We start from the raw sequence: 25699 nt of genomic DNA on the forward strand, positions 1-25699 counted from the left end.
TGAAGTTGGAAGCCGTGAAAACGTAATCATTATATATAACCACGAAGATTAGCGAAACTCCCGATCGCGATGAATTATTAAACTTTGAATCCGGACAGGGAAATTAATCCGATGAAAAAAAATCTACTACCAAAAGATTATCGTAGTTTTAACTGCTCCTGAGACTCGACACGTTAACAAAACATCAAATAAAAGATTAATTTCACACATCTCACGTAGTAATACGTTCTGGAAATTTAACAGAAATATTGAAGAACTGAGAATACTCACTATCACAGTGTTCATTAGGGTATATTATGTTCCTTGTACGTTCAAATTTCGTATCACGTAGTACTACGTTCTCAAAAATTTGATAGAGATTTTATAGAATCAAGGCTATTAAAGTGACTGATAAGGTGTGGGTTAAGAACATGTTCAATTAATTATTCGTTAGCAATGAATCCCATGTTACGTAGTAATACGTTCTAGAGATTTAACAAAAATATTGAAGAACTGAGAATACTCACTATCACAGTGTTCATTAGGGTATATTATGTTTCTTGTACGTTCAAATTTCGTATCACGTAGTACTACGTTCTCAAAAATTTGATAGAGATTTTATAGAATCAAGGCTATTAAAGTGACTGATAAGGTGTGGGTTAAGAACATGTTCAATTAATTATTCGTTAGCAATGAATCCCATGTTACGTAGTAATACGTTCTAGAGATTTAACAAAAATATTGAAGAACTGAGAATACTCACTATCACAGTGTTCATTAGGGTATATTATGTTCCTTGTACGTTCAAATTTCGTATCACGTAGTACTACGTTCTCAAAAATTTGATAGAGATTTTAAAGAATCGAGGCTACTAATGTGACTGATAAGATGTAGTTTAAGAACATGTTCAATGAATCATTCGTTAGCAATGAATCCCATGTTACGTAGTAATACGTTCTAAAGATTTAACAAAAATATTAAAGAACTGAGAGTACTCACTATCACAGTATTCATTGGATATATTATGTTTCTTGTACGTTCAAATTTCGTATCACGTAGTACTACGTACTAAAAAATTTGATAGAGATTTTAGAGAATCGAGGCTACTAATGTGACTGATAAGATGTGTATTAAGAACATGTTCAATGAATTATTCGTTAGCAATGAATCCCATGTTACGTAGTAATACGTAACAAGTTCTGGAGATTTAACAAAAATATTAAAGGACTGAGAATATTCACTATCACAGTATTTATAGTATATATTATGTACCTTGTACGTTCAAATTTCGTATCACGTAGTACTACGTTCGACCAAAGAATGAAGGTGAAAGAAACAATTATTTCGTTTAAAAGTTTATTGTAATTTTAAATGTTTTTGAGGCTCGAATCTCAATCTTTAACCCCAATCCTGGAGGGATATTTCAGGTTACATATTACGTTTGAAATTTCATGTATTATCAAGTCACGAATTATTACATTATAAAACGTGATGACTGGTATCAATTTAGTTGCACACTCTTTGGTTCGTCAAAGTTGGTACGTGACACGAAGTCACATCCCTGTGGGATTAGGGTTAAGCTACCCGGAATAACCGCAGCCTTTCCCTATGGCTATACTCGCTCAAAGGGATCAATCGCCTCTAATTGCGCCATACGAAGCGACTGGTCACGCTGGGAACACCGAAAAATCGACCAGCAAAGCGATTCGAAAAGACTAATCGCGAATAAAAATCCGCGAAACTATAAACGAACTCCTAACACGGTTGTAAATTTTATCAAAAATTTTCATCTGACAATTTATACACGCTTCAAGGATAAATAATTTCTATTTTATTTACATCTTAAATCAACCAATGCAATTTCAGTTTCACCCAAAAGAGGATATTTACTTCAATTTTTTATGAATTATTAGTGAAAATATCTATATTTTTGTCCAATTATTTTAAACGAAACAAGGATAATTACAAGTAAATTTGCAAAAAGGTGACACCAAATTATTTTCAAAATTGCAAAGTATACTTTTCCTTTAAGAAAAGAGTAAATAATTTTATTTTTTTTTTTTTGATTAAATTAGGAAAGTATGATTTCGATAAAATAATCAGCGATCAAAAATGGTGAGACGGGGCAATTAAATGTGCCCGGTCGGTGAACGTAGCATTCGTCTCCACGGTTAATTTACGCCCCGCGACAAAGACAAACGCGTAATCGTTGACATTTTACGTGACACCGCTTCGTCGCAACGTATTTGTGATCCGCGGTCTTCGAATGCCAGCCGGGACTTATTCAATCGGCTGAAATTTACAGCACGTCAGTAAAATTAATCGCCTACAAGCGGCGAAGAGCAGTTTCTTATTTGCCTCTAACGGACCGAAAGACAATTATTTGTATCTATAATTAAACATTCTATAGCCACAGACGACTTAATCAGCCCTCCATTTCGTTCGAGACAATTGTCATGCAAATATAACTAAACAAATAACGATCCTAGGTTTCTCTTAATAAAATTAGTTTCAAGAAGTTGTGCACTTTTTAATGAGAAATAAAAAGTTAGTAAAAACAGTTTATGGCCTGTACGTTCTCCGACAAATGATCAGGTTAAAAATCCGTGAAATAAAATGGACGTTCAAAGACTGTTAATATTTGAGACTCATTGTTCCCGATTCGCTGAACGAGATTGTAATTTGTAAAAATGGAATGCTCTCGAAATTTGTTCAAATTGTAATGTGAAAAGTTCAAGAATTAAATAATTATTTTACTGGTAAAATTACAATAGGTTTTGCGAGTCAAGATTTTTCTAAAAAAAATTCGAGATTGTTAATTCTTTTTTGGACGAATTGCTAAGACTCTCTGTCGAGTGTTATGTTTTCTAGCGTGTTTTTGCGATACGCAGGATCGAGGAACCAAAGACAAAGAACCGGGAAGGATACTTGGTAAGTTCAAAGCTCGCGTGGCTCAAAGGAGCCGCCTCCGATCGTCAAACGGATCGCGACGAGCCCTGGAACACTTTAAGGCTACAGAAACTGGGACGAAACCGAGGGAAATTAAGACGAGAAGCCGTGGGGCTCGGAATGTTTGCGCACTGTGTAGAAGCGAGCGTTTAAGTTATTTCGTTCGCGGTTAAAATAACGTGTACCCGCGTGTTATTTCAAGGCGTAATGAAGTCGACGTGACTCGATCGGGATAACAAATGTTCCAATGCGTAACTATGCTGGAAGAATAATATTTCCGAATCTCGACGGGAATTTCGAGGGAACCAAGAATATTGATCCTTGCATAAAACAAAGATTTATCGTGCTCGTTGCTCGCTGATATTATATTTCGTACATCGAATAGAATTTCGTGACCATTACAAGGATTTGGTCAGAAATTAATCGCAGTTCTCGCACGGTGGTGTAATTTTGCGTGAAATGTATTCGTTTGATCAAAATGTTCATCGATTAATCGTAAATTGCGTATTACGTAGTACTACGTTCTATGACGCTGAAAGGGAATTTAACTGAATTGACGATGTTGCAGTTACAGTTAGCTATACGTTAACCGGATATTATATTCCTGCTGTCGAATTTCGTATCACGTAGTACTACGTTCTACAAGCTTGATACAGATTTGAAAGAACTGAGAGTATTAATATCACTACCACGTTAAACGTTGGGTACATTATATTCCTTGTACGTTCAAATTTCGTATCACGTAGTACTACGTTCTAAAAATTTGATACAGATTTTAAAGAATCGAGGCTACTAATGTGACTGACCAGATATAAATTCAAAATATTTTAAACAAAATATTCATCGATTAATCGTAAAATGCGTATTACGTAGTACTACGTTCTATGACGCTAAAAGGGAATTTGACTGAATTGGCGATATTGCAGTTACAATTAGTTATACGCTAACCGGATATTATGTCTCTGCTGTCAAATTTTGTATCACGTAGTACTACGTTCTAGAAACTTGATACAGATTTGAAAGAACTGAGGGTATTAATATCACTGACCAGATATAAATTCAAAATATTTTAAACAAAATATTCATCGATTAATCGTAAATTGCGCATCACGTAGTACTACGTTCTAGAAATTTGATAGATTTGAAAGAACTGAGGGTATTAATATCACTGACGAAATATAAATTCGAAACATTTTAAACAAATTATTCATTAGTAACGAATCACGTGTCACGTAGTACTACGTTCTATCGATAGTCAACACACTAATTTTGAGAAATGAATTTCACACTTCGTTTACGTAACGTAGTTACTGTAAAATTTTGAATAACAAGATTGTATATATCATACGGTTTCTGATCACGTAGTACTACGTTCCCCACGCACCTGCCATTGATTAATTGCGAACGTTCGATGAAACGTTTTTATTACCACGTTTGAGTGACCAATGGAATAATGTAGATCATGTTTCACGCCGTATGCTCCGCGAGAGCGATAAATATTGATCGCGTAGTACTATGTTTGTACTCTTAAACCAGTGAATTATGCATCGCATAATTAGTAGTAAACTGTGAACTACATGCATAGCACTAATCGCGAACGTAGAATGCTCATTCAGTCGTTAATTGCTGTTTATTCACACCGGACTGATCACGCGTACATCCATAATATTCTCCGCCTCGAATCCATCAATTTTATATCGTTTCGAGTGAAAAGCTTCGCCGAAATCGTCCAAGCAAATGCTCGCGGAGTGAAATTAAACTGAAACGTTTTTAGTCAAGTATCGTTTAATACAACGTTTTTCGATTATTTTTGTCCATTTTACTAGAACATAACCGGAGATAAAATCTCGAATAAAATTTTTCATCCGTACGCTGAATAAATGCTGAACGTTTCGAAGATAAAAAAAAAAAAAAAATTCTTCGTAATCGCGATATTTTCTATAATTCGATTTCACGCGAAAACAGGGATCGAGACTAAAGCGTATGAAACGCTCCGCGAAAATGATGTTTGACGAGACTAAATGCGTTTTCGATCTATTCTGTACCAAAAATTCCACAATTTCCATTTCGACGTCACGCCTCGATCAAATATACTTAGACACGGGAAACATTTGCTCGTTGAATTTCTCAATTTCCCGATTTTCACGAACTATCCTCGTAAAAAAGGGGGAAAAAATAAATTGCAATCAAATTCCAAATATTTGCGATAGCATGGAACGAGGAATCTCGAAAAATCTCACATTCCCTTAAAATTTCTTTAAAATAAAAATTTGAAATATTTTTAAAAGCACCGGTGCTGTAACAATTATTTTAAATGGTCACATTATTTTTTGAAGTAGAAAATCGTTCGAACGTGGCTATTTCCGAGCCGGATCTCGAGATCCACCGATCGCGATTTGCGAAAATTCCGGGATTCGGAGTCGATCCTCGAAGCGGCTCTCTGGGCGTCGTACGGATCGATGCGATTTTCCCGCAGCTTTTTCCCCTCGTGAATTTCATGTTTCACGAATTACGGTAATGCAGGATCGTGCGATGGAGGGCTGCGCGGCGCGCAAAGCCGACTGAAAAGCGGCGAAACGATGGCAAAGTGATGGCAAAGTGCTCGTCAAATTATAGGTATGCAGCCAGGGTGAACGTTTACGACGCGGCTCTAGGTGGTCGCCGTGCGATTCGAATTTACCAGTAAGTGTCCGTCCTTCCACGGAGCTTTTTAGATCGTTCGTTTTAACGAGACTGGCCGATAGAACCTATCCTGCCCGAGCCATCGACGGTTTTCTTAAAAATGACCGTGGAAATCGCTGAATCGACGCTCCCGTTGTTACCTGGATCCACCAAATCGACCGTTAAGAAGGCATTCCTCTTGTTCTGAGAGCGTCACGTCTCGATATTTTCACTCTGTTCCCATTAGTTTCGAATTTTAGGTTATAATTTTCCCCCCTTCAGAATTTCAAAAATAAACAAAGAAAATAAGCATGTCTGTCATCGAGTATGTCCGTCCATTATTGGTTGTTTCTACTTGCGTTTGTATATTCGTTAAACTAACATCGTACGTTAATTATTTTACACGATTTTATGAACGATACCTCTGTGCAATCTTTATTTCGTTGTCCCTTGCACCGTTGACGATGAAAGAAACCAAGATGGCCGCCACCGTGCCTCTATAGGTAATCGTAATTACCGACGTAAGTAGAAACGGTCGATAACGAAGTGACGCGATTTTATCTACGAGTTTTTTAAATATTCTGGACGAACGAAACTTTACTTTAAATTTAAACGCATTGTAATTTAATAATGCACGGAGAAGTGTAATCTTATCGGTGGAGAAGTACAATTTTGTCAGTAAAATAACAAGTTTAGCTCTGTCCCCGATAAGCAAGACGGTTATAGTTAACACAGTGCAGGGAAAAAAATGATAGCATTCGTTCGAGTCGTTTCGCGTATAACGTCACCACTCTAATCGCTCGCGAAGCTTTTGTTCGCGTTGATCCACGTTTCCAAGCGACTTACGTGTTTCCTTTTTTCGACTCGATAATAAAACAAACGAAAATCTCTCGATAAGTAGCGATAGTCTTTGATATATAGTGATCTTAGAATATATATCTTTGTTATTAATATTAAAATTAAAAAAATTAATTGTTACAATCACGGTGCTTTTAAAATATTTCAAATTTTTATTTTAAACAAATTTTAAGAGAATCTGAGATTTTTCGGGATTCATCGCAAATATTTGGAATTTGATTGCAATTTATTTTTTTTCCCTTTTTTAATATCATGTTGGTGGTACTTTGTGATCAGGTAGATTTTATAAAAACGAAATTTCAAATAAATATTATCTCTTTTTATTTTTGACCCGCGTATCTCGAACGATAAATATTTATTTCGTTTCTCAACTTTCGTCAGCGATTATGTAAATGTACCATGTATTACCTTGGTATTATGTAAGCACAAATGCACATTGAACGTAAAAATGTACTTCGAGCTTCTCTACTTCGTAGAAATGCGCTCTGAACTTCGTCGTGGATAATAATTATTTTCTATCCGTAAACGTTCAGAAAAATGTTTATTGGCAACGACGTTGGCAATCGCGACAAAGCTGTTAATTCTTCTTCCCGTTTGGAACATGACCAGAGTGCTATTATTACGAGTTATGTTTATTTAACGATTCGACGTATCACGGATAGAGGGGGGGGTCGAGCTCGTTTTTCGCTCGCTAATGATTTTCGAATTACGTCACCGAGCGGAACAAAGACGTTCCGTCGAAATGAAAAACGAAACGCAGACGCTCGATTCGGGGATCCTCGTCTCGCCCCGGTAAACTGCAAATCAGCGTGGCGTTTCTATTTGATAATCGCGGACGTGTCATCGTTTTCCGTCCCGTATCGTTTCGCGTCAACCAGAAACGCTGAATGGTCGATGGCTGGAAACACTTGTCGCTCCGAATATCGCGTTTCGTTTCTCAGGCCTGACAACTGCCTCCAAACATCGTCGAACGAAACGAGAATCGAGAAAAGTTCATCGACACAAAATAACAGAGAAATTTAACGATATGAAATTTAAATTGCTTGGGAAAAAAAATTAAATTATTTGACGTTCGTTAGAAAAGTTAATATTTTCAACGTTTTCTTCGATGGTCGAGTGCAAAAGCATCCTCGAGGCTTTTAAGACTCGTTAGATGTTTCAAGAGCGTCCAAAAACCTACAGAGACCTCTCGAGACATCCAGGGACGCTATATCGAATAATGTTCGAAGCTATTTGTATCTGACATCATAGATTCAAGCCATTCGATCGTTCTTGACATCGATGGTTACAGACTGGTGTTCCATCTTCTTCTCACTATTTTAAATTGCATCTTATTCGCGACGTAACCTGCAAAAACTGTCGATATCGTTCGAGGGAAACACGTCTGATAAGATACGTATTGAGATTCACGCGCGATAAATTGATATCTTAATCGATTGCTCGGTACGTCTCTTGACAAGATCTTCTAAGCAGCGAACGTTGTCTTTAGGCATTAAAATTCGTTGAAATGAAAATACACCACGAATCATGGAAGTTTATAGGTTGGGATATGTTTGGACATTGTAGTTGAATCGTGTTCGTCAAATTACTATAATCAGTGTAATTTTGATTCACTGTATCTTAATTTATTGCTTGTACAGTTTGTTGGTTGGTGTATGTTTGAATGTTGTAGTTGAATAGTAATTGTATTCATCCAATTACTAGAATCAGCTTGTGAAAATAGTCTAATTTCAATTTATTGTATCTTAATCTATTGCTTGTACTACAGTTTGTTGGTTGGTGTATGTTTGACTATTGTAGTTGAATAGTAATGTATTCATCCAATTATGTACTACAATCAGTTTGTGTAAATAGTCTAATTTCAATTCACTGTATATTAATCTATTGCTTGAACAGTTTGTTGGTTGGTATATGTTTGAATGTTGTAGTTGAACAGTAATGTATTCATCCAATTGCTATAATCAGCCTGTTCAAGTAGTCTAATTTCAATTCACTGCATCTTAATTCATTGTTTGTACAGTTTGTTGGTTGGTATATGTTTGAATGTTGTAGTTGAACAGTAATGTATTCATCCAATTGCTATAATCAGCCTGTTCAAATAGTCTAATTTCAATTCACAGTATTTTAATTTATTGCTTGTACAGAAATTAGACTATTTGAACACGCTGATTGTAGTAATTGGATGAATACAATTACTATTCACCTACAACATTCAAACATACACCAACCTACAAACTGTAGAAGCAATAAATTAAGATACGCTGAATTGAAATTAGACTATTTGAACAGGCTGATTACTAGACTGCGGATGTTTATGCATTTATGGGAAATTTTAATCCTCAAAAAACTACAGAATGCATTTAATATGCAAAAATATGAGAAATACTTAAAGTAAGATACGAATTATTATATTTAGGGGTTGAGACAGCCCTCTGCGAAGCTTCTGTTTCATTAATTTCATTAATAAAAATGTGAATTTGCATAGAGATCCGCAACTACAATATTCAAACATACACTGACAAACAAACTGGACAAGCAATAAATTAAGATACAGTGAATCGAAATTACACTGATTGTAGTAATTTGATGAACACGATTCAATTGTAACGTTCAAACATATGCCAACCAACAAACTGTACAAACATTAAATTAAGATACAGTGAATTGAAGTTAGACTATTTGAACAGGCTGATTATAGCAATTGGATGAATACATTATGATTCAACTACAACATTCAAACATACACCAGCCAACAAACTGTAGAAGCAATAAATTAAGACACAGTGAATTGAAGTTAGACAATTTGGACAAGCTGATTATAGCAATTGAACAAATATATGACGATTCAACTACATATTCACACATACACCAACCAACAAACTGTGTAGTGTAATTTCGAACATTTTAGGTTATGAAGACTTCGTGAAAAATACAGAAACGTCGACGAACAAGGAAGGTTTGTTGGTTGGTGTGTGTTTGAAACTAAATTGTAGCTAAATCGTAACATATTCGTCCAATTATTTTCTAAGCACTGAGGACTAATCACTGAAATCTTTAGGCGACAAAAATTCGTGAAAATACCGAAACGTCGACGAATAAGGAAGTTGGAAGTTGTTGGTTGGTGTATGTTTGACTGTTGTAGCTAAATCGTAACATATTCGTCCAATTATTTTCTAAGCACCGAACACTAATCACTGAAGTCTCTAAGCGACAAAAATTCGTGAAAATACAGAAACATCGACGAACAAGAAAGGATTCTTGGTCGTTGTATATTTGACTATTGTAGCTAAATCGTAACATATTCGTCCAATTATTTTTTAAGCACCGAACACTAATCACTGAAGTCTCTAAGCGACAAAAATTCGTGAGAATACAGAAACGTCGACGAACAAGGAAGGTTTGTTGGTTGGTGTGTGTTTGAAACTAAATTGTAGCTAAATCGTAACATATTCGTCCAATTATTTTCTAAGCACTGAGGACTAATCACTGAAATCTTTAGGCGACAAAAATTCGTGAAAATACCGAAACGTCGACGAATAAGGAAGTTGGAAGTTGTTGGTTGGTGTATGTTTGACTGTTGTAGCTAAATCGTAACATATTCGTCCAATTATTTTCTAAGCACCGAACACTAATCACTGAAGTCTCTAAGCGAAAAAAATTCGTGAAAATACAGAAACGTCGACGAACAAAGAAGGTTTGTTGACCGTTGTACGTTTGAATCGCACCATATTCGTCCAATTACTATAATCACATCGCATAAATGCACCAAGGGAAGAAATATCGTAGTTCTGCATTGTTGTTACGCGGTTTTAATTATGTCCACCGATATTTACACGTGTTTATGACTCGAAACAGCAACCTAACCTGAACACAATGCTGGTTGCTTCGGCGCCATTAGAGCGGGAGAAACGTTTAATTATTTCAACGTGTGCCGGCACGGTTTCTAGCACGTATTTTCGCCGGTAATTATCAAGAAAATTCGTTTGTTTCGCTGGGCTCTCGCGCGACAGACGAAACAACGAATACCGCAGGAAATCCTCTTTTCCCGCGTTTACGCCGAGTTCCTTGAATTTCCGCGTTATCGCAGAAATCCGTGCACGAAACGGGGCTTTCGTTTCGAGTTAATGTTTCAGTTTGCTGAAGCGTAATGGTCGTTCTTGTGATTTTTAAAGCCGCGTGACCGACTGCACCTCTTTCCATTAGCGCATCATTGTTAATACTTTAACACTAGACAAAAATTCGAGAGAGTCTCTTAACCTAAAAAAAGTGAAATAATTATTTGTTTCAAGAATTACACAATTTTGTACATAATTCAAATAAAATTTCTTTTCCCAGTGTTTCAAAATTGAATTAAAAAATTACCGTTGCAATTCTAGGGGGATTCGAAAAATAAAAGCTGCGTTTGCAGGCACGATTCTGAATTAACAGAATCACCGGTGTCAACTGGATGTAGGAGTCAATAAACATGAACTCAATAGAGCATCGTTGGGATTTATTAAAGACACGATTGATTTAAAACGCTGAAACCTGCACACGCACGGTTAACATTGAAAAAAGAAGAAAAGTTAAAAATTTATGTTTCTGAGTTTTCGAGGAAACGTTAAATAAAATGGCAATTAATTTGCACACCCGTTACCCTAAAAAAAATAAAAAATTAAAGAAAATATTCTTGATACGTGTAATGAATTTTAACCACAGAGGTTTCAGGCGTTTCTAAAACTTTTTTCAATTATTCCACCGAACGCGGCGGTGGGTAATTAGTCTGGACATTATCTGCGTAGGTGGTATCTGAATCTGTGAGTCACCGTGTTCCACCGAGTTGCACATTAAAAAAAAAAGGAAAAAGTGACTGGAACGAATGCACGGAGACTGTGGTCGATAGTTACGCGGTTTATTTGTTTTCTGCATCCTTGGGAACTCCCGGAGCTACCACGCGCGATACGCGATTACCAAAAGTCAATAGAACGATGTAACTGCCAACGAGGGATCCGGACGAATCGAAGATGCACAAAAATCCATCGCAAAATGAAAATTTTTTAATCGTTTTTCAACGCGAAATTTTTTGAACTCGATCAACTGTATAGCAATTGTAATTGAGAATTTATTTATTCTATAGTATAATTTAAGTAAACTGCACTTTGTATTCTATTAAATTTGTATTCTATTAAATTTGTATTCTATAAAATTTTTCAAAAGAATTCTTGAAACTGGTATTTCGAAGATTGTTGAAGATGATGTCGAGAAAATGGAGATTTTTGTTGAATTGAAATAAAACGAAAGATTCGAGAAAATGCGAAATTTTTACGATTTCATCGAATTTGAGAAACTGTATAGTGTTTGTAATTGAGAATTTGTTTATTCTACAGCATAAGTAAATTCTAAATCTCATTAATTTGTATTCTATTAAATTTTTTAAAAGAATTCTTGAAAACTGGAATTTCGAAGATTTTTGAAAATGTAGAGGAAATGGAGATTTTTGGTGAATCGAAATAAAACGAAAAAATATGTGTGCGTTGAAGGAATCATGCAACAGAATGGATTAAATTTGCATAACACAGTGACGTAGGTAAGGTCGTGTAAACAGTGGTAAGAAAATTAATTTCATAAACGACATTGTGTTTTATCTCGCGCGAAGCGAATTCAATGGGAACTCGGGTTCGAGGATGTAAAACGTGATTTACATAAAATGTGTGTGAACATCGTAAGCGTTATTAATGAAATTCTATTGTGTTTGCTCGCTTGTAACCTTTAATGCTTGCTCTCGTCGTAATCTTCCGACGAACTTCGGAATAAATTCTAAAGCAACCGAATACGGTAGTAGTTTCGTCACTTGAAAGTTTGTCGAACAATTTAGTTACTCGAAAGCGACTGGTAATTTTAAACCGTCTTCGAAATGTACCTGTCAAGATTCTCGGAACTAAAACCGATCCTTACGATATTAACGCTAGAACTATCAAACTTGTCAAAATTACCCATTCGTAATTTCTAATAAAATCTGTAAAAAATTGACTCGACTGAATTTTTGGAAATTTACCGTAATTTTAAGAGAATGAATAAACACTTATTTCCATTTCATTATACATTTCCTCACGCACCTATCCGTTTCAATTTCCTTGGTACAAATATACACACTATAACTGTCGATAGTTCTAGTGTTATTACGTTCACTGTCCAATGTCTCAGCGTCGTATCCAATAGCACGATGGTGTGGCCCATATACGGGTCACGGGCAGTGGACGTGTGTGTTAACAATTGAAAAGGAAAAAAAATAAATCGTGAAATTTAACTCTCGTGCATAATATTAACACGTTCACTGTCCAATGTCTCAGCGTCGTATGCAATAGCACGGTGGTGTGACCCATATACGGGGCACGAACAGTCAACGTGTTGAAATAAAAAATATTCCCCCTCCCTGCAAAAACGTGATCAACTTCGAAAAGTTTCCAAGTTTCGCGAAGCTTGTTAAAAATTTCATAATTAATAAACACTATAATTGTCGGTAGTTCTAGCGTTAATACGTTCACTGTCCAATGTCTCAGCGTCGTATCCAATAGCACGATGGTGTGGCCCATATACGGGTCACGGGCAGTGAACGTGTGTGTTGATAATTGAAAAGGAAAAAAATAAATCGTGAGATTTTACGCTCGTACATTTCACAGTTAAACACAGCAGAAGTGGATCCAAACGATAAAGAAAAATATTTCTTCAGTCTGCTTAATCCGGAATATTATTCAAAAATTGACAATTTCAAAAACGAATAAAACAACAAAGGATAAACGTGGGAAAAAAGTGTAACAAAATCGTAGAGAGGGGGAATTTTGCTTAACGACCTCTATTATCCGGTAATACGATTTTCTCCAATGTGCAACGATGCAATTACAAACTGCATATGCAATTTCTTTTAAATTGGAACCGTGCAATTTTTCCCCATAAATCGATTCTCGTTTTAGGTCCTTTCATGTAGAAAAAAGAGGTAAGATTGCTAAAAAAAAAAAAAACAAGTACACGTTTTTTAATTATATTCCACTGTTTCCGTGGCGAGATCTATGAAATTTCTCCAAATTTTTAATTTTATTGCGATTTATTTGACTTTTGAGCAACGTTGGTTCCCAAACTTCGTATCGAGTATGTTAAATTCTTATTCGATGCTCACGTGAGGGTGATAATTTAACGTGCATTTAATTTTGTTAGCCACTTCGCTGTTTAGTCTGCACGATGTACGAGCCAAAACGATGCGTTTAAACTGCGCGACTGGCGACCAAGATAATGCGTTTGGGCCATAATTTCTCCGTTCGCTAAATAAATGTACACTGTTTGTATACACGGATTATACGAAGAAAATGCATTTCCATAGATCAAACCGTACGGAATTCAACGATATCGAACTCTATCGGTAGAATCAAAATATTCGCCATCACCTCGAGCGTATTAACCCTTTGCACACCTACGTCGAGTGTGCAATTTTTATCTCAGGAGCTCCTTTGTCGAGTCTCGACATTATTTCAAGTCCAAAACCAAGAATCTACCATACACTTGAAAATTAAAAAATTAAAAAATATAACAATAATGTAAACAAAACAGATATTTAATTGAATTTGTTTGTTTAAATTTCCCCTACTTTTTAGCTAACGTAAATTTCAAATAAAACAGATATTTAATTGAATTTGTTTCTTCCTCTATTTGTTCAAATTTCCCCTACTTTTTAGCTAACGTAAATTTCAAATAAAACAGATATTTCATTGAATTTGTTTCTTCCTCTATTTGTTTAAATTTGTTCCTTTATTTGTTCAAATTTGCCCCACTTTTTAGCTAACGTAAATTTCAAATAAAACAGATATTTCATTGAATTTGTTTCTTCCTCTATTTGTTTAAATTTGTTCCTTTATTTGTTCAAATTTGCCCCACTTTTTAGCTAACGTAAATTTCAAATAAAACAAATATTTAATTGAATTTGTTTGTTCCTCTATTTGTTCAAATTTCCCCTACTTTTTAGCTAACGTAAATTTCAAATAAAACAGATATTTCATTGAATTTGTTTCTTCCTCTATTTGTTTAAATTTGTTCCTTTATTTGTTCAAATTTGCCCCACTTTTTAGCTAACGTAAATTTCAAATAAAACAGATATTTAATTGAATTTTGTTCCTCTTTTAATCGAAGTTTGTTCCTCTATTTGTTCAAATTTCCCCCACTTTTTAGCTACCGTAAATTTCAAACAAAACACTTAACCCTTTGCACTCCGAATTATATTTCAATTTTATTACCAGCAGCTCCCACTGCTTTTAAGTGTTTTCTCAACTAAAAAATAGGGCTATTCAAACAAGTAGAGGAGCAAATAAATTCAATTAAACAACTGTTTTATTTACATTGTTGTTGTATTTCGCAATTATCAAGTGTGTGATATTTGGTTTGGACTTGAGAAAATGTCGAATGGGACTCCACAAAAATCAAAACAAAATTCAAATATAATTCGGGAGTGCAAAGGGTTAAACGAACCAAGATCGTCAACAATAATCTGACAATTGATGCAACTGACACAACATTCGACAGAACTCGCTGTATTTCTAGACGTTTGCATTTTTCATGGAGGATTCAACGATATTTCGTGCGCATCGGAATACTAAAAAGGGCCATTTTTCAACCGAGTGTAGTCGCGTAACCGCCAAAATAAACTCAGAGGTTCTCGTCCACCGAATAATCTTATCTCGTGCAACCTTGAACCAATGCGCTTCTAAAACAATTTTTCTGTTTACCGATACTCGGGACGCTCGTAAATACGGGACTGAATTTCGCGTCGAACTGATTTCTACTACCTGGCGTTGTTTACTCTGCTCGACGAGCACTGCCACATCAAAAACCGTATAATAAATTAGCAAAAGTAAAATTTTAATTCTCTGTACTCTGTAATTCGCTATTTATTTTTGTAATCTTGTTAAAATTTGCAAATTTTATCCAAATTTATTTTTCTCAACGCCTTAACTTGAGAATTCATTTTCCTAACATCGTAATGATTAGACTGCGGATGTTTATGCATTTATGGGAAATTTTAATTTTCATTGGTGTTAAAAATGAACTTCAAATCTCCAATATCGTCCCATTTTGGTACCCATAAACCCTGCCTAAAATTCTCTTATCAATGTATTTTTAAACAGCCTCCATATATTTCAAATTTACTCGACTGGATTTTTGCAAAATTACCAATATTTATCGTTTCAATTTCTTAGGTACAAATAGCTACACCACAATTGGTCAAGTTCTGGTGTTAAAAATGAACTTCAAATCTCAAATATCGTCCATTTTGGTCCCCCATAAACCCTGCCTAAAATTCTCGTATCAATGTATCTTTCAACAGCCTCCATATCTCTCAAATTTACTCGACTGAATTTTTGCATTTATCGTTTCAATTTCTTAGGTACAAATAGCTACACCACAATTGGTCAAGTTTTGGTGTTAAACCTAACTTCAAATCTCAAATATCGTCCATTTTGGTCCCCCATAAACCCTGCCTAAAATTCTCGTATGAATGCATCTTTCAACAGCCTCCATATCTCTCAAATTTACTCACTCTGCACGATAACATCGTCTTACCAAAACAAAGCTCACTATCGATCACATCAAAGCACTCCAGTATCAGGATCGAATGGACACTCAGGACTACCTCCCCCCTAGAGGATCAATCGTGATTTCGAGACGGGGACACTACCCTCAAAGTGAAAAAGTCCCTGTTCTCTTGGGGGATGCCAGGATCGACGATCCCCCGACGGCGAACGCGTTTAACGTGGTCGATACGTCGAAAGAGAGGGTCGTGAGGCTCCTACCTTTCGCGGTTCGGGGGCGTAGATCCCTGGCAACGGTGCCAGCAGGTGCAGACCGGGATTCGGGATGCCGGATGCGGGATGTCCAGGCGGTATCGGCAGCGGCACCAGCTTCAGGCCCCAGGGTAGATACCAGGGCGCAGTGTGGTGCATGATCGCGGCACGATCGTGAATAATTCCACTGTACGGCGGGAACAACGCGCCAGGATGCGTTCAATCACTTGGGGCTGTCGATCGAGACGATTACGGGACAACGGTTGTAGTCGGTGACGAACGAGCCAGGGGATCACCTTGGCATCTTACGCGAAAACTTGTGAATTGACAATGTCCACCCGTCGATTATTATTGTTATCCCCCGAGAAATCCTTGGATCACACGCGCGGGGTACACTCTTCGACCATCACTGACGTCATCGTGAAAACGGCGGAGATATACAGAGAGAGAGGTTGTCACGAACGGTTCCGACGGTGTGCGTTTTCGTGATTTTTCTTCGGTGTCGAGATAAGGTACGTGAACGAGAGAGAGCGGGGGAGACCGTAACGACAGAGCCACAACGTGCACGGCGTGAGCGCGCGGCAACGACTGATCGCCGATCGAGCCGAGACGCGACGCGCGAGCACATGGCCGCGGCCACCCCCACCACCCGGGGCGCGCACGGGCTGCTTCTAGGCCGCCAGACGCTCGCGAGCACCACACCCCCGCGCCAGCCCCATTTCCACTGATCCCCGGCACAACCGTTTGATACGTTTGACTTTAACCCCCACCCCCAACGCCCCCGACGTCCGACTTCCTCCCTCGGAACCGTTGTTTTCTTCTCTGGACGGCTCGCCAAACGGCGACCCCAGACCTAACCCCGGACCTAACCTAACCTGAATTTATTTTAAAATAAATAATTTTAAATTAAAATTATTGAAAACTGTAAATCGTAAAAATTTCAAAAATTCATAGTAGACAGTTTAGACTCATCTAAAACAATATCAACGAGGATATGCAACGGTATTGGCACAATATCGATTCGAAGGAAAAACTTTTTGAATATTCTTTTGCTATCAATTTTAGGGGGAATACGATCTAGGGAATCGGAGATCCCAGGAGGAATAATATTTGTCTCTGGTTCCATAGGATATCAAGATTCGTAAATAATGAAACGAAACACCAGAGTATCTCGTGTTTCTTGAAAACAAAAATTTGTAAATATTAACTCGATAAAAAAAATTATTAAACTGACATATGGGTTGGAAACTAGATGAAATTTAAGGTCTGGTTTCTACGTTAACACGTTGATAGCTATGGTGGTCACCGGTGACCGACACTTTGAACTCACGTAACTACTTTTAATTTGGAATATTGTAATTTGAAAAACTGTTGAGGGCAAAGGATCGAGAATGATTAAAATTTTAAAAATTGTGTTTTTAATTTTTCGTATCTTCAAATACCAGAATTAAATTGCAGAAGAATGGGGGGATCGTCGGCCATTTTTTCGGAGTTTTCTTCGCCGTGAAGGGTTGCACGAGCGATCGAGAGGACTCGGGAGGAGCAGCGATTAAAACCGCGCGTCAGCCGCGATCGAAATTTAATTTTCACACGAGTTTCCCCCGTAAAACTTCCCTCGAAAGGTGGGTGGGGGTGGGGTGGGATTCCGGCGGATAAATTATTTCCAGATTAAATAACCACGCGGCGGTGGTCTCGCCCGATCGAGGAATCGTCGACGATTAAATTACACGGCAATTTCATCGACTCGTTAGAAACTCTGTTACGGATTCGCGCGAATTATTTACATTCTCATTAAATATAATTGCCGTCGGACGGGTGCAATCTAAAATTGGACACACACCGGGGGGATCTAACTGTATCTAACTTCGCGGGCGTTGGATACTCGTAGACTATCAAACGAGATCCCATATTACGACGATCCTCCCCTAACGAATCATATATTTATCGACGTCGGGCTCTCCGCGATCCCGCCAACTCCGCAAACGAGCTCGGTTAAAATGCCATCAATGAAAAAGCGAGATTACGAGGAAAAAAAAAAATACAGCGAAATTAATGAAGAACCGACAACTTCCATCGTACGAAGTTTTGTATAATAATATTCCGGTTGTTTGAATAATAAGACCAAGTAGATCATTTCGAAGTTATTTATCAAGTTTGACAGTTATAGTAAGTTTCTGGATGGTCGGCTTTAACGTCAGTTTTGGAACTGCGGAAAACTGGGACGAATTTTGGGAAAGTAATTAGAAATCAAGAGCCACGTTTCTCGACGTTTCTACTGTTTTCTTTTGGGCGAAATTTCGATATATTTTCAAGATCGATTTTGATAATTTTATTTTTATTTATGAGTGGATTAAAACAGGCGATATCGTTCGAATATTCATGGGGAATTGTGTAACTTCTTGTTTGTCTAAACCAGACCTAACCCAGACCTAACCCAAACTTAGCCCGGACCTAACTCAGACCTAACCCAAACTTAGTCCAGACCTAACCCAAACGTAGCCCAGACCTAACCCAGACTCTGGAATTCAGGGCGGCCATCTTGTTCCGGAGCAGTGACATCTGGCGGGAAATGTTGAACGAGGAGGTTACGATTTGAATTTGCAACATGTTTGCGAGAAATAAAAATTTCATGGAGCTGCAAAAATGAACACAAAGGCAAAATAAAATGAAAATACTCTCGCCATTTAGTCATTACATCAAAGTGCACAATAATTTCATTTTCACCGAATCAATAACAAAGTTGCTAAATAGTAGAAAAAAATCTATTTTTGATTGAATTTTATTGAAAATTTTTAATAATCGTCGTACGAGTGAGCCTAAGTTTCCCGGAAAAGTTTTTGGTGAGCGTAGACGGGTGATATGGCGCGTCGAGAGTCCAGCGGTTTTAAAACAAACGCTATTGAAATGGCTTTCGACGCTATTAAAACCGTGCAGAGACGAGAGAGGCATCGGTAAACAGCAGGTGCACCCGGTGCCGTATGTTAAAGCAAATATTGATGAACAAACGTTCGTTCGCTCGGAAACGAATGTCGGAATATTAATATTAATGCGACGCCATTACACTTGCTGATCGCGGCCCTATTGCTTCGCGAGGTGACCATGCGGCGCACAAGTTTCGCGGACTTTTCCGCGTATTTACCAACACGCGTCCAATCCCCGAACTTAAATTCTCGCTTTCGACCCTCCCCTGTTCCTAGAAATACTAACATCAACGGCGTTGAAACTGCATTAAAGTACAAAATAGTTCGATACTACAGTGTTCCAAACGACGCTGAAAGAAAAGGTAAACTCGAAGCTATGGTCATCGATGGCCGCCATGACAGTCGACGTATCAAGAAATTCTTTCCTCCGATTACGATTTGGGGGGTTAAAACTGCGTTAAAATAATAATAAAAACCTTTAAATAGTTTGATCACACGCACTTTTCATTTTACAGTGCTCCAAATGCCGCTAAAATTGTTTAAAAGTGTCAAATATTCGATATAAAAGCTCGAAGTGACGGTCATCGATGGCCATGACAGGCGACGTACCAAGAAATTCTTTCCTCCAATTACGATCTTCATTGGGGGATTAAAACTGCGTTAAAATAATAATAAAACACAGTTGGATAGTTTGATCACACGCACTTTCCATTTTACTGTGCTCCAAATTACGCTACAATTGTTTAAAAGTGTCAAATATTTGATATAAAAGCTCCAAGTGACGATCATCGATGGCCATGACAGTGGACGTATCAAGAAATTCTTTCCACCGATTACGATCCTCATTGAGGGGTTAAAACTGCGTTAAAATAATAATAAAAAACAGTTGGATAGTTTGATCACACGCACTTTCCATTTTGCAGTGCTCCAAATGACGCTAAAATTGTTTAAAAGTGTCAAATATTCGATATGAAAGTTCGAAGTGACGGTCATGGCCGCCATGACAGTTGACCAATCGAAACATTAATTCCTTCGATTTAATCGAAACTAATCGTAACTTATAAACCTAAATTATTATTCTGTGGTTCATTTTATCCAAGTTTCGATGCAGAAAGCAAGTACGAGTCGAAGACTTGGGCGTTTCGGGCGTCGAAAAAAATTAGATTCCCCGGCGTCTCTTTCGACCGATAGGATTTCGTCTGAAATAGAGGGCTTCCTCGACCCTGCTTTGTATGCGATACGTATCGCGTTCACGGGGATTGATTGCCACCGAGGGTTGGTTGTTCATTCAGCGAAGCAGTAAAATAGCAACTGAGAGGCTTTGTTTTCCTTGTTTTTTTACCACTGTTTTCATTCGTAACTTCGACCATTCCGTCGTTCGATGTGAACGATCGACGTCGATTTTTGTCGCGATTACGATTTATTTAAGATCGTACACTGGTCTCAGAAATTTCCACGATCCACGTGTTTTGGTGTTATATGGACGCAACAATTCCCGACTCGTGGCTCGATTTACCTCGTTCGGAGACGTCGCTGGGACTTCTTGGAGGAAATTCAAGGCTTCGAGCGGGTCGTGAAAGGGGCGTTCTCGGTTCGAGCACGCGTTAATCCATATTGGACGAGATGTTACGTCGCGTTACGTCGCCCGTTGCGCAAAAACTCGCGTGACGAGTCTCGTGTGTCGATGACTGGGGAATCTCGGCTGTCCGGATATCCTTCGACGTCTGAACAACAACGTTCATGTCGATACGCCGCATTGTATCAAACGATTCGTAAATAACCATTAGATCCTCCACAAATAAATTTCAAGTCTACCAATAAAATTTCCTATGTACCAAATCACTGTTTATTATACAGGGTGGTCCACGCAATTGTTAAGTCATAACTACGTTATTATTGCCAAAGGAGAAAGATAAATTTTCTTTTTGAAAATATCTCGAGATCTAATCATTTTTTTGCCATGGTACCCTAATCATTTTATACGCAGAATGAACAGAGGAATCGATCTGTGTAAAAAAAAATATGCATTTCTGTTTAAAGAAACGATGCAATTGTTAATTGCACATGCACCGCTGCAACTAAAAAAAATTTAATGGCCTACGGATGTAGTGCTCTTCGAACCATTTATCTTTCTCCTTTGGCATTTTTTCGTAAATGCAATAATAACGGAGGTATGACTTGTAACAATTGGACCACCCTGTATATAAATTCAACGTTTGAAATTGCTTCTTGAAAAGTCTGTTCTTTTTATTTAATTTCATCCCCCCCCCCAAAAAAATAAACATCGATCACTGAATGCAAAGTTTAAGCTAAAAAAAAATTTCGTCGAAGACCAAAAATTGATATCGATAGTTGAGAGATTATTTATTGGGAACCAAAGAAATGGTGAAAGTTGAATTTATTCAGATAAACGAGAGATCCTCGACTAATAGTGAGTTTATCTCGAATTGGAATCTTTCGAGATCATGATAATAGGATCGTGGTTGTTCCACTTCGATTAGCAATACTTTGAAATTGCTATTTTCGAGCCAAAACTTCTCTTCTCGGTTTAACGTTAATGGGAATCGGTTACGATGAATAATGAATGCCTCCTTCGGAGTCCTTTCTCCGATCCATCCATGTTGCAGACTCGTAACCTTGGCGAAAGAGAAACTTGTAAACGATCCGGGGTTTCGCTAGTTTATTTCTCTCCAATTTCGAGCAAACACTGTTGTTAATCAATGCTAATTAGCTGTCAATTTAACGAGCCGGGGCATTAGCGTATTCGTAATTTATCGATGGCAACATTAAGGGATACTTATCCGATCATCGATTTATCGGTTCCACCAATACATATTTCACGCGACGAATGAAAAATTTTCTTCGAAAAGGAACATTATACTACTTAGGAACATAACTTCCGTGAAACGATCGGTCGAAGAATTTACTAGGAATCGTCTTACAAAATCAACGACTGTTATCGTATTTTTTCCCAACTGTTATATACAGTTTGTGATATTTAAACTGCTATCGTCGAGGAGTATGCTCAACGCTGGCTGCTGCGGTTTTATCGCGTTTGAATCATTATGAGCCGAGTTATGGCACCGAGAGTGAAAGTAGTTTTTACTCGCGGGTCGAAAAGTGACCTTCGTGGCTCTGTTTCGAAGTTGCCAAACCGTTGAAAGGCGTCAAATTTTGTTCTCCTTCTGTTTGGTAATAAATTAAGTAATTCCTAAGATATTGAATATTTTAAAACGAAAAAAATTGTGGACATTTTTCGAACGTGGATTTAAATATACAGGGTGTTAGGTCAACCATGGGAAAAATTTTAATGGGGGATTCTGGAGGCCGAAATAAGACGAAAATCAAGAATACCAATTTGTTGATGCAGGCTTCGTTGAAAAGTTATTAACAATTAAATTCAAAAATTTCAAATCGTTCTAAAAAAATTATTTTTAGTTGTAGGGGTTAATAACAAACATTTTTGATGAATAGGCATAACCCCAAAATCTTATGCATTTTCGAGAAAAAAATTCCAGTAGGTGAACAACTTTTTCGGCGAAATTGAAAAGTTTCAAATCGATCTGGAAAAATTATTTTCGATTGCGGGGGCCAATTATAATCAGTTTTGGTCATTATAAATATCCTCGAAATCCTACTGACTTTCGAGAAAAAAATTTGAGTAGATATGAAATTTTCGGCGAATTTAAAAAATTTCAAATCGTTCTAAAAAAATTATTCTTAGCTAGAGGAGTTAATTACAATCATTTTTTGTGAATAGACATACCCCCGAAATCCTACCCACTTTCTAGAAAAAAATTCGAGAAGGTGTGAAATTTTTCGACAAAACTAAAAATTTTCAAATCGTTCTAAAAAAATTATATTTAGTTACAAGGGTAAATTGCAAGCATTTTTTATGAATAGACATATCCTCGAAATCCTACCCACTTTCGAGAAAAAAATTCGAGAAGGTGTGAAATTTCTCAACGATAAAAAAAAATTTCAAATCGTTCTGGAAAAATTATTTTCGGTTGCGGGGGTAAATTGCAATCATTTTTGGTGAATAGACATACCCCCGAAATCTTGCGCATTTTTTAGAAAAAAATTCAAGACTGTCGGAACTTTAAACGTTAATAACTTTTTAACAAAGTCTCCATCAACAAATTGGTATTCTTGATTTTCGTCTTATTTTGGAAGCACTGGAAAAATTGTATTCTAGAGTAGAATAACCCTCTTAAGTGAATCCATAATTTTTAGAATATTTCTTAAAATATTGACTATTTTGAAACAAAAAAAATTGTGGATATTCTTCAAACATAGATCTAAATATATGCATTCAAACTTGATACAAAAATATTTCACCATTAGCCACAAAAAAATTCCAAAAAAGTACTGGAAAAATTGCGTTCTAGAGTAGAATACCCTCTTAACTGAATCCATCATTTTTAGAATACTTCCTAAAATATTGAATATTTTCGAACAAAAAAAATTGTGGATATTCTTCGAACATAGATCTAAATATATGCATTCAAACTTGATACAAAAATATTTCACCATTAGCCACAAAAAAAATTCCAAAAAATCTCCTCCTTAACAAGTCGATTGGCACACCAAACCCCTCAAATAGTCCACGAAAACGAAACATTATTTTCAAACGATTGGAAACTAGCCAGAATTTAACATAGACCATATTTCAACACCTAAAAATTGCGGAGTCCTATCTAGATTTATTTCGTCACGGTGAAAAATCATGTGTTGAAACTCGTTGAAAAAACTGTTTGTCTAAAAGAAATTCAGACAGCGTGCACCGAAAAGTGTTTCGATTCCCGACAGTTTACCGTCCGGGATGGTGTCTTTTCCAGCCACGCCCGTTGCAGCCGGAGACTCGCGACCAAAGAGCAAGCGGCGGACAAGCAACGCGATCAAAAAGGAAACGTCCTTTATCTCCGCGAAAGAGAGGAAAGGGACGAATCGTCGCGAAGAGGCTCGCGGTGATATATATACAGCGGCAACGTATTTTCTCCGTTCACCGTCACGGACAAAGAGACCTACACTCCAGGCTATTTGCTCCCGCGATATTTGTAAGCTGCCAAGTGAGGAAGATTCGCGCCCGAGCGCTCCGTGCGCCGGGCGTTTTGAACGCGCGATTCGAACTGTCCCGCGAACGATCGCTATAATGGATACCCCTGAAATTAATGACTCGATTCGCGGACCAAAATTATCCCGGCGATAAACGTCCGCCCCGACGGTTCTATCTCTATTCGAACCTCCAGTGAATAGAACAAGACGAGCAGCTTTTAAACTCAACGACTTTTAAATTTTCTCGCCTCTCTCTTTATTTTCTCGTAACTTTGTTAACATTCACAGAATGCTGCCCAAATTTATTCCCCACAATATCTCAACTCTGGAATTAATTTTTCTAGTTCCATAACGGTAAATAATTGCACCTATATACGGATTACGTGGCAGTGAAAGTGTTAATCGATGACAATGGGCTTGCAATGGGCGCAGCCATCTTGTTTCTGCGCGCGCAACGTCGTGGACCAAGAATCTTATTTTCGGTTTACAGATATTCGTTTTAGAAAGAAACGATACAATTTTAGCCTCTTTCATAGTGATTTTTAGGCGACTGATTGATATTTTGTTAATTCAGAGTCTTAAAAATTCGGACTTTTAACCTTATTTCGATAAACGAGTTATCCTGTATGTCCAAACGCGAGGCGTTACATGGTCGAAACCTGGTATGCGACGAATGGCTCGTTAGGAGGACCCGTTTTCACTCGTGGTTCTCTCCTCGTTAGAGAAAAGTAATTCCGCAGGATCGAACCGTAAATATACAATCGGGATTGCAACTCAAAACTAGATTGTCCACTATTTGCGCGCAAATTCTACTCCTTCGTTATTAGAACCGCTATATTCATTAACGCTTTCCTGGAAAACTGTCGAATCAACGCCATACACGTATGTAACTCGTTCAGTTATGCAATCTATTTCATACACATCTCAGTAATTAGATAATAAAGTTTCGTTTTTCTCGATATTTTGTGATTCTGATTTTCGACGGAATTAAATATTCGTTCAACGATGGATAATGACTAGTTGAAGGATAAGGAACAGATCGTACGTGTTTAATTACACAGAACACACTATAGCAAACGACTACGACGCGGTAAACGGAGAAGAAGAAAGATGGTTCGCCGCGTGGGTTACGTAAGACGTCCGAAATGGCACGTGGAGGTGATACGTCGGGTGTATTCGTTGGTTTTACGTGCAGCGGAGATTCCTGGCCGTGCATTCATCGTGTGCCAGTCACCGTCGCGATCGCAGATCATAGCAACCATTATACCATCTACTCCCCGAGTACGCGAGATAAATTATTCGTTCAGCTATGCGCCACGAATGACAAATCGGCGACGGGTGGCTTCGTTGGAGCCGCGGGCTCCTCCTATTCTCGAAGACTGATCTCCGATCGAGTATATTCGGTCGCTTTATTGTACCAACGCGACGATCAGACGGATATTTTCGCGTTGGTCCATCTTCACGGTC

The 25699-nt window shown here is 37.6% G+C and overlaps 1 protein-coding gene across 3 annotated transcripts in view; it reads right to left on the bottom strand.

The window, feature by feature from the left end:
- The window catches only part of LOC122404887 (RNA pseudouridylate synthase domain-containing protein 2-like), a 257493-nt gene that overhangs the window by 189801 nt on the left and 41993 nt on the right, over positions 1 to 25699 (bottom strand). Inside the window, exon 1 of one of the 3 annotated variants that reach the window (XM_043409224.1) lies at positions 16263 to 16853. The exons of the other annotated variants lie outside the window; for them this stretch is intronic. Within the exon in view, the coding sequence (XP_043265159.1) occupies positions 16263 to 16412 (150 nt within the window). The 5' untranslated portion in view covers positions 16413 to 16853. Of the gene's footprint in view, positions 1 to 16262; positions 16854 to 25699 lie in introns of those variants that run through there. 3 annotated transcript variants of the gene reach the window in all.

Source organism: Colletes gigas, unplaced genomic scaffold (genome assembly GCF_013123115.1).
Source record: "Colletes gigas isolate AHSC1104 unplaced genomic scaffold, ASM1312311v1 Colletes_gigas_Sc00003, whole genome shotgun sequence".
Taxonomy (NCBI): Eukaryota; Metazoa; Arthropoda; class Insecta; order Hymenoptera; family Colletidae; genus Colletes; species Colletes gigas.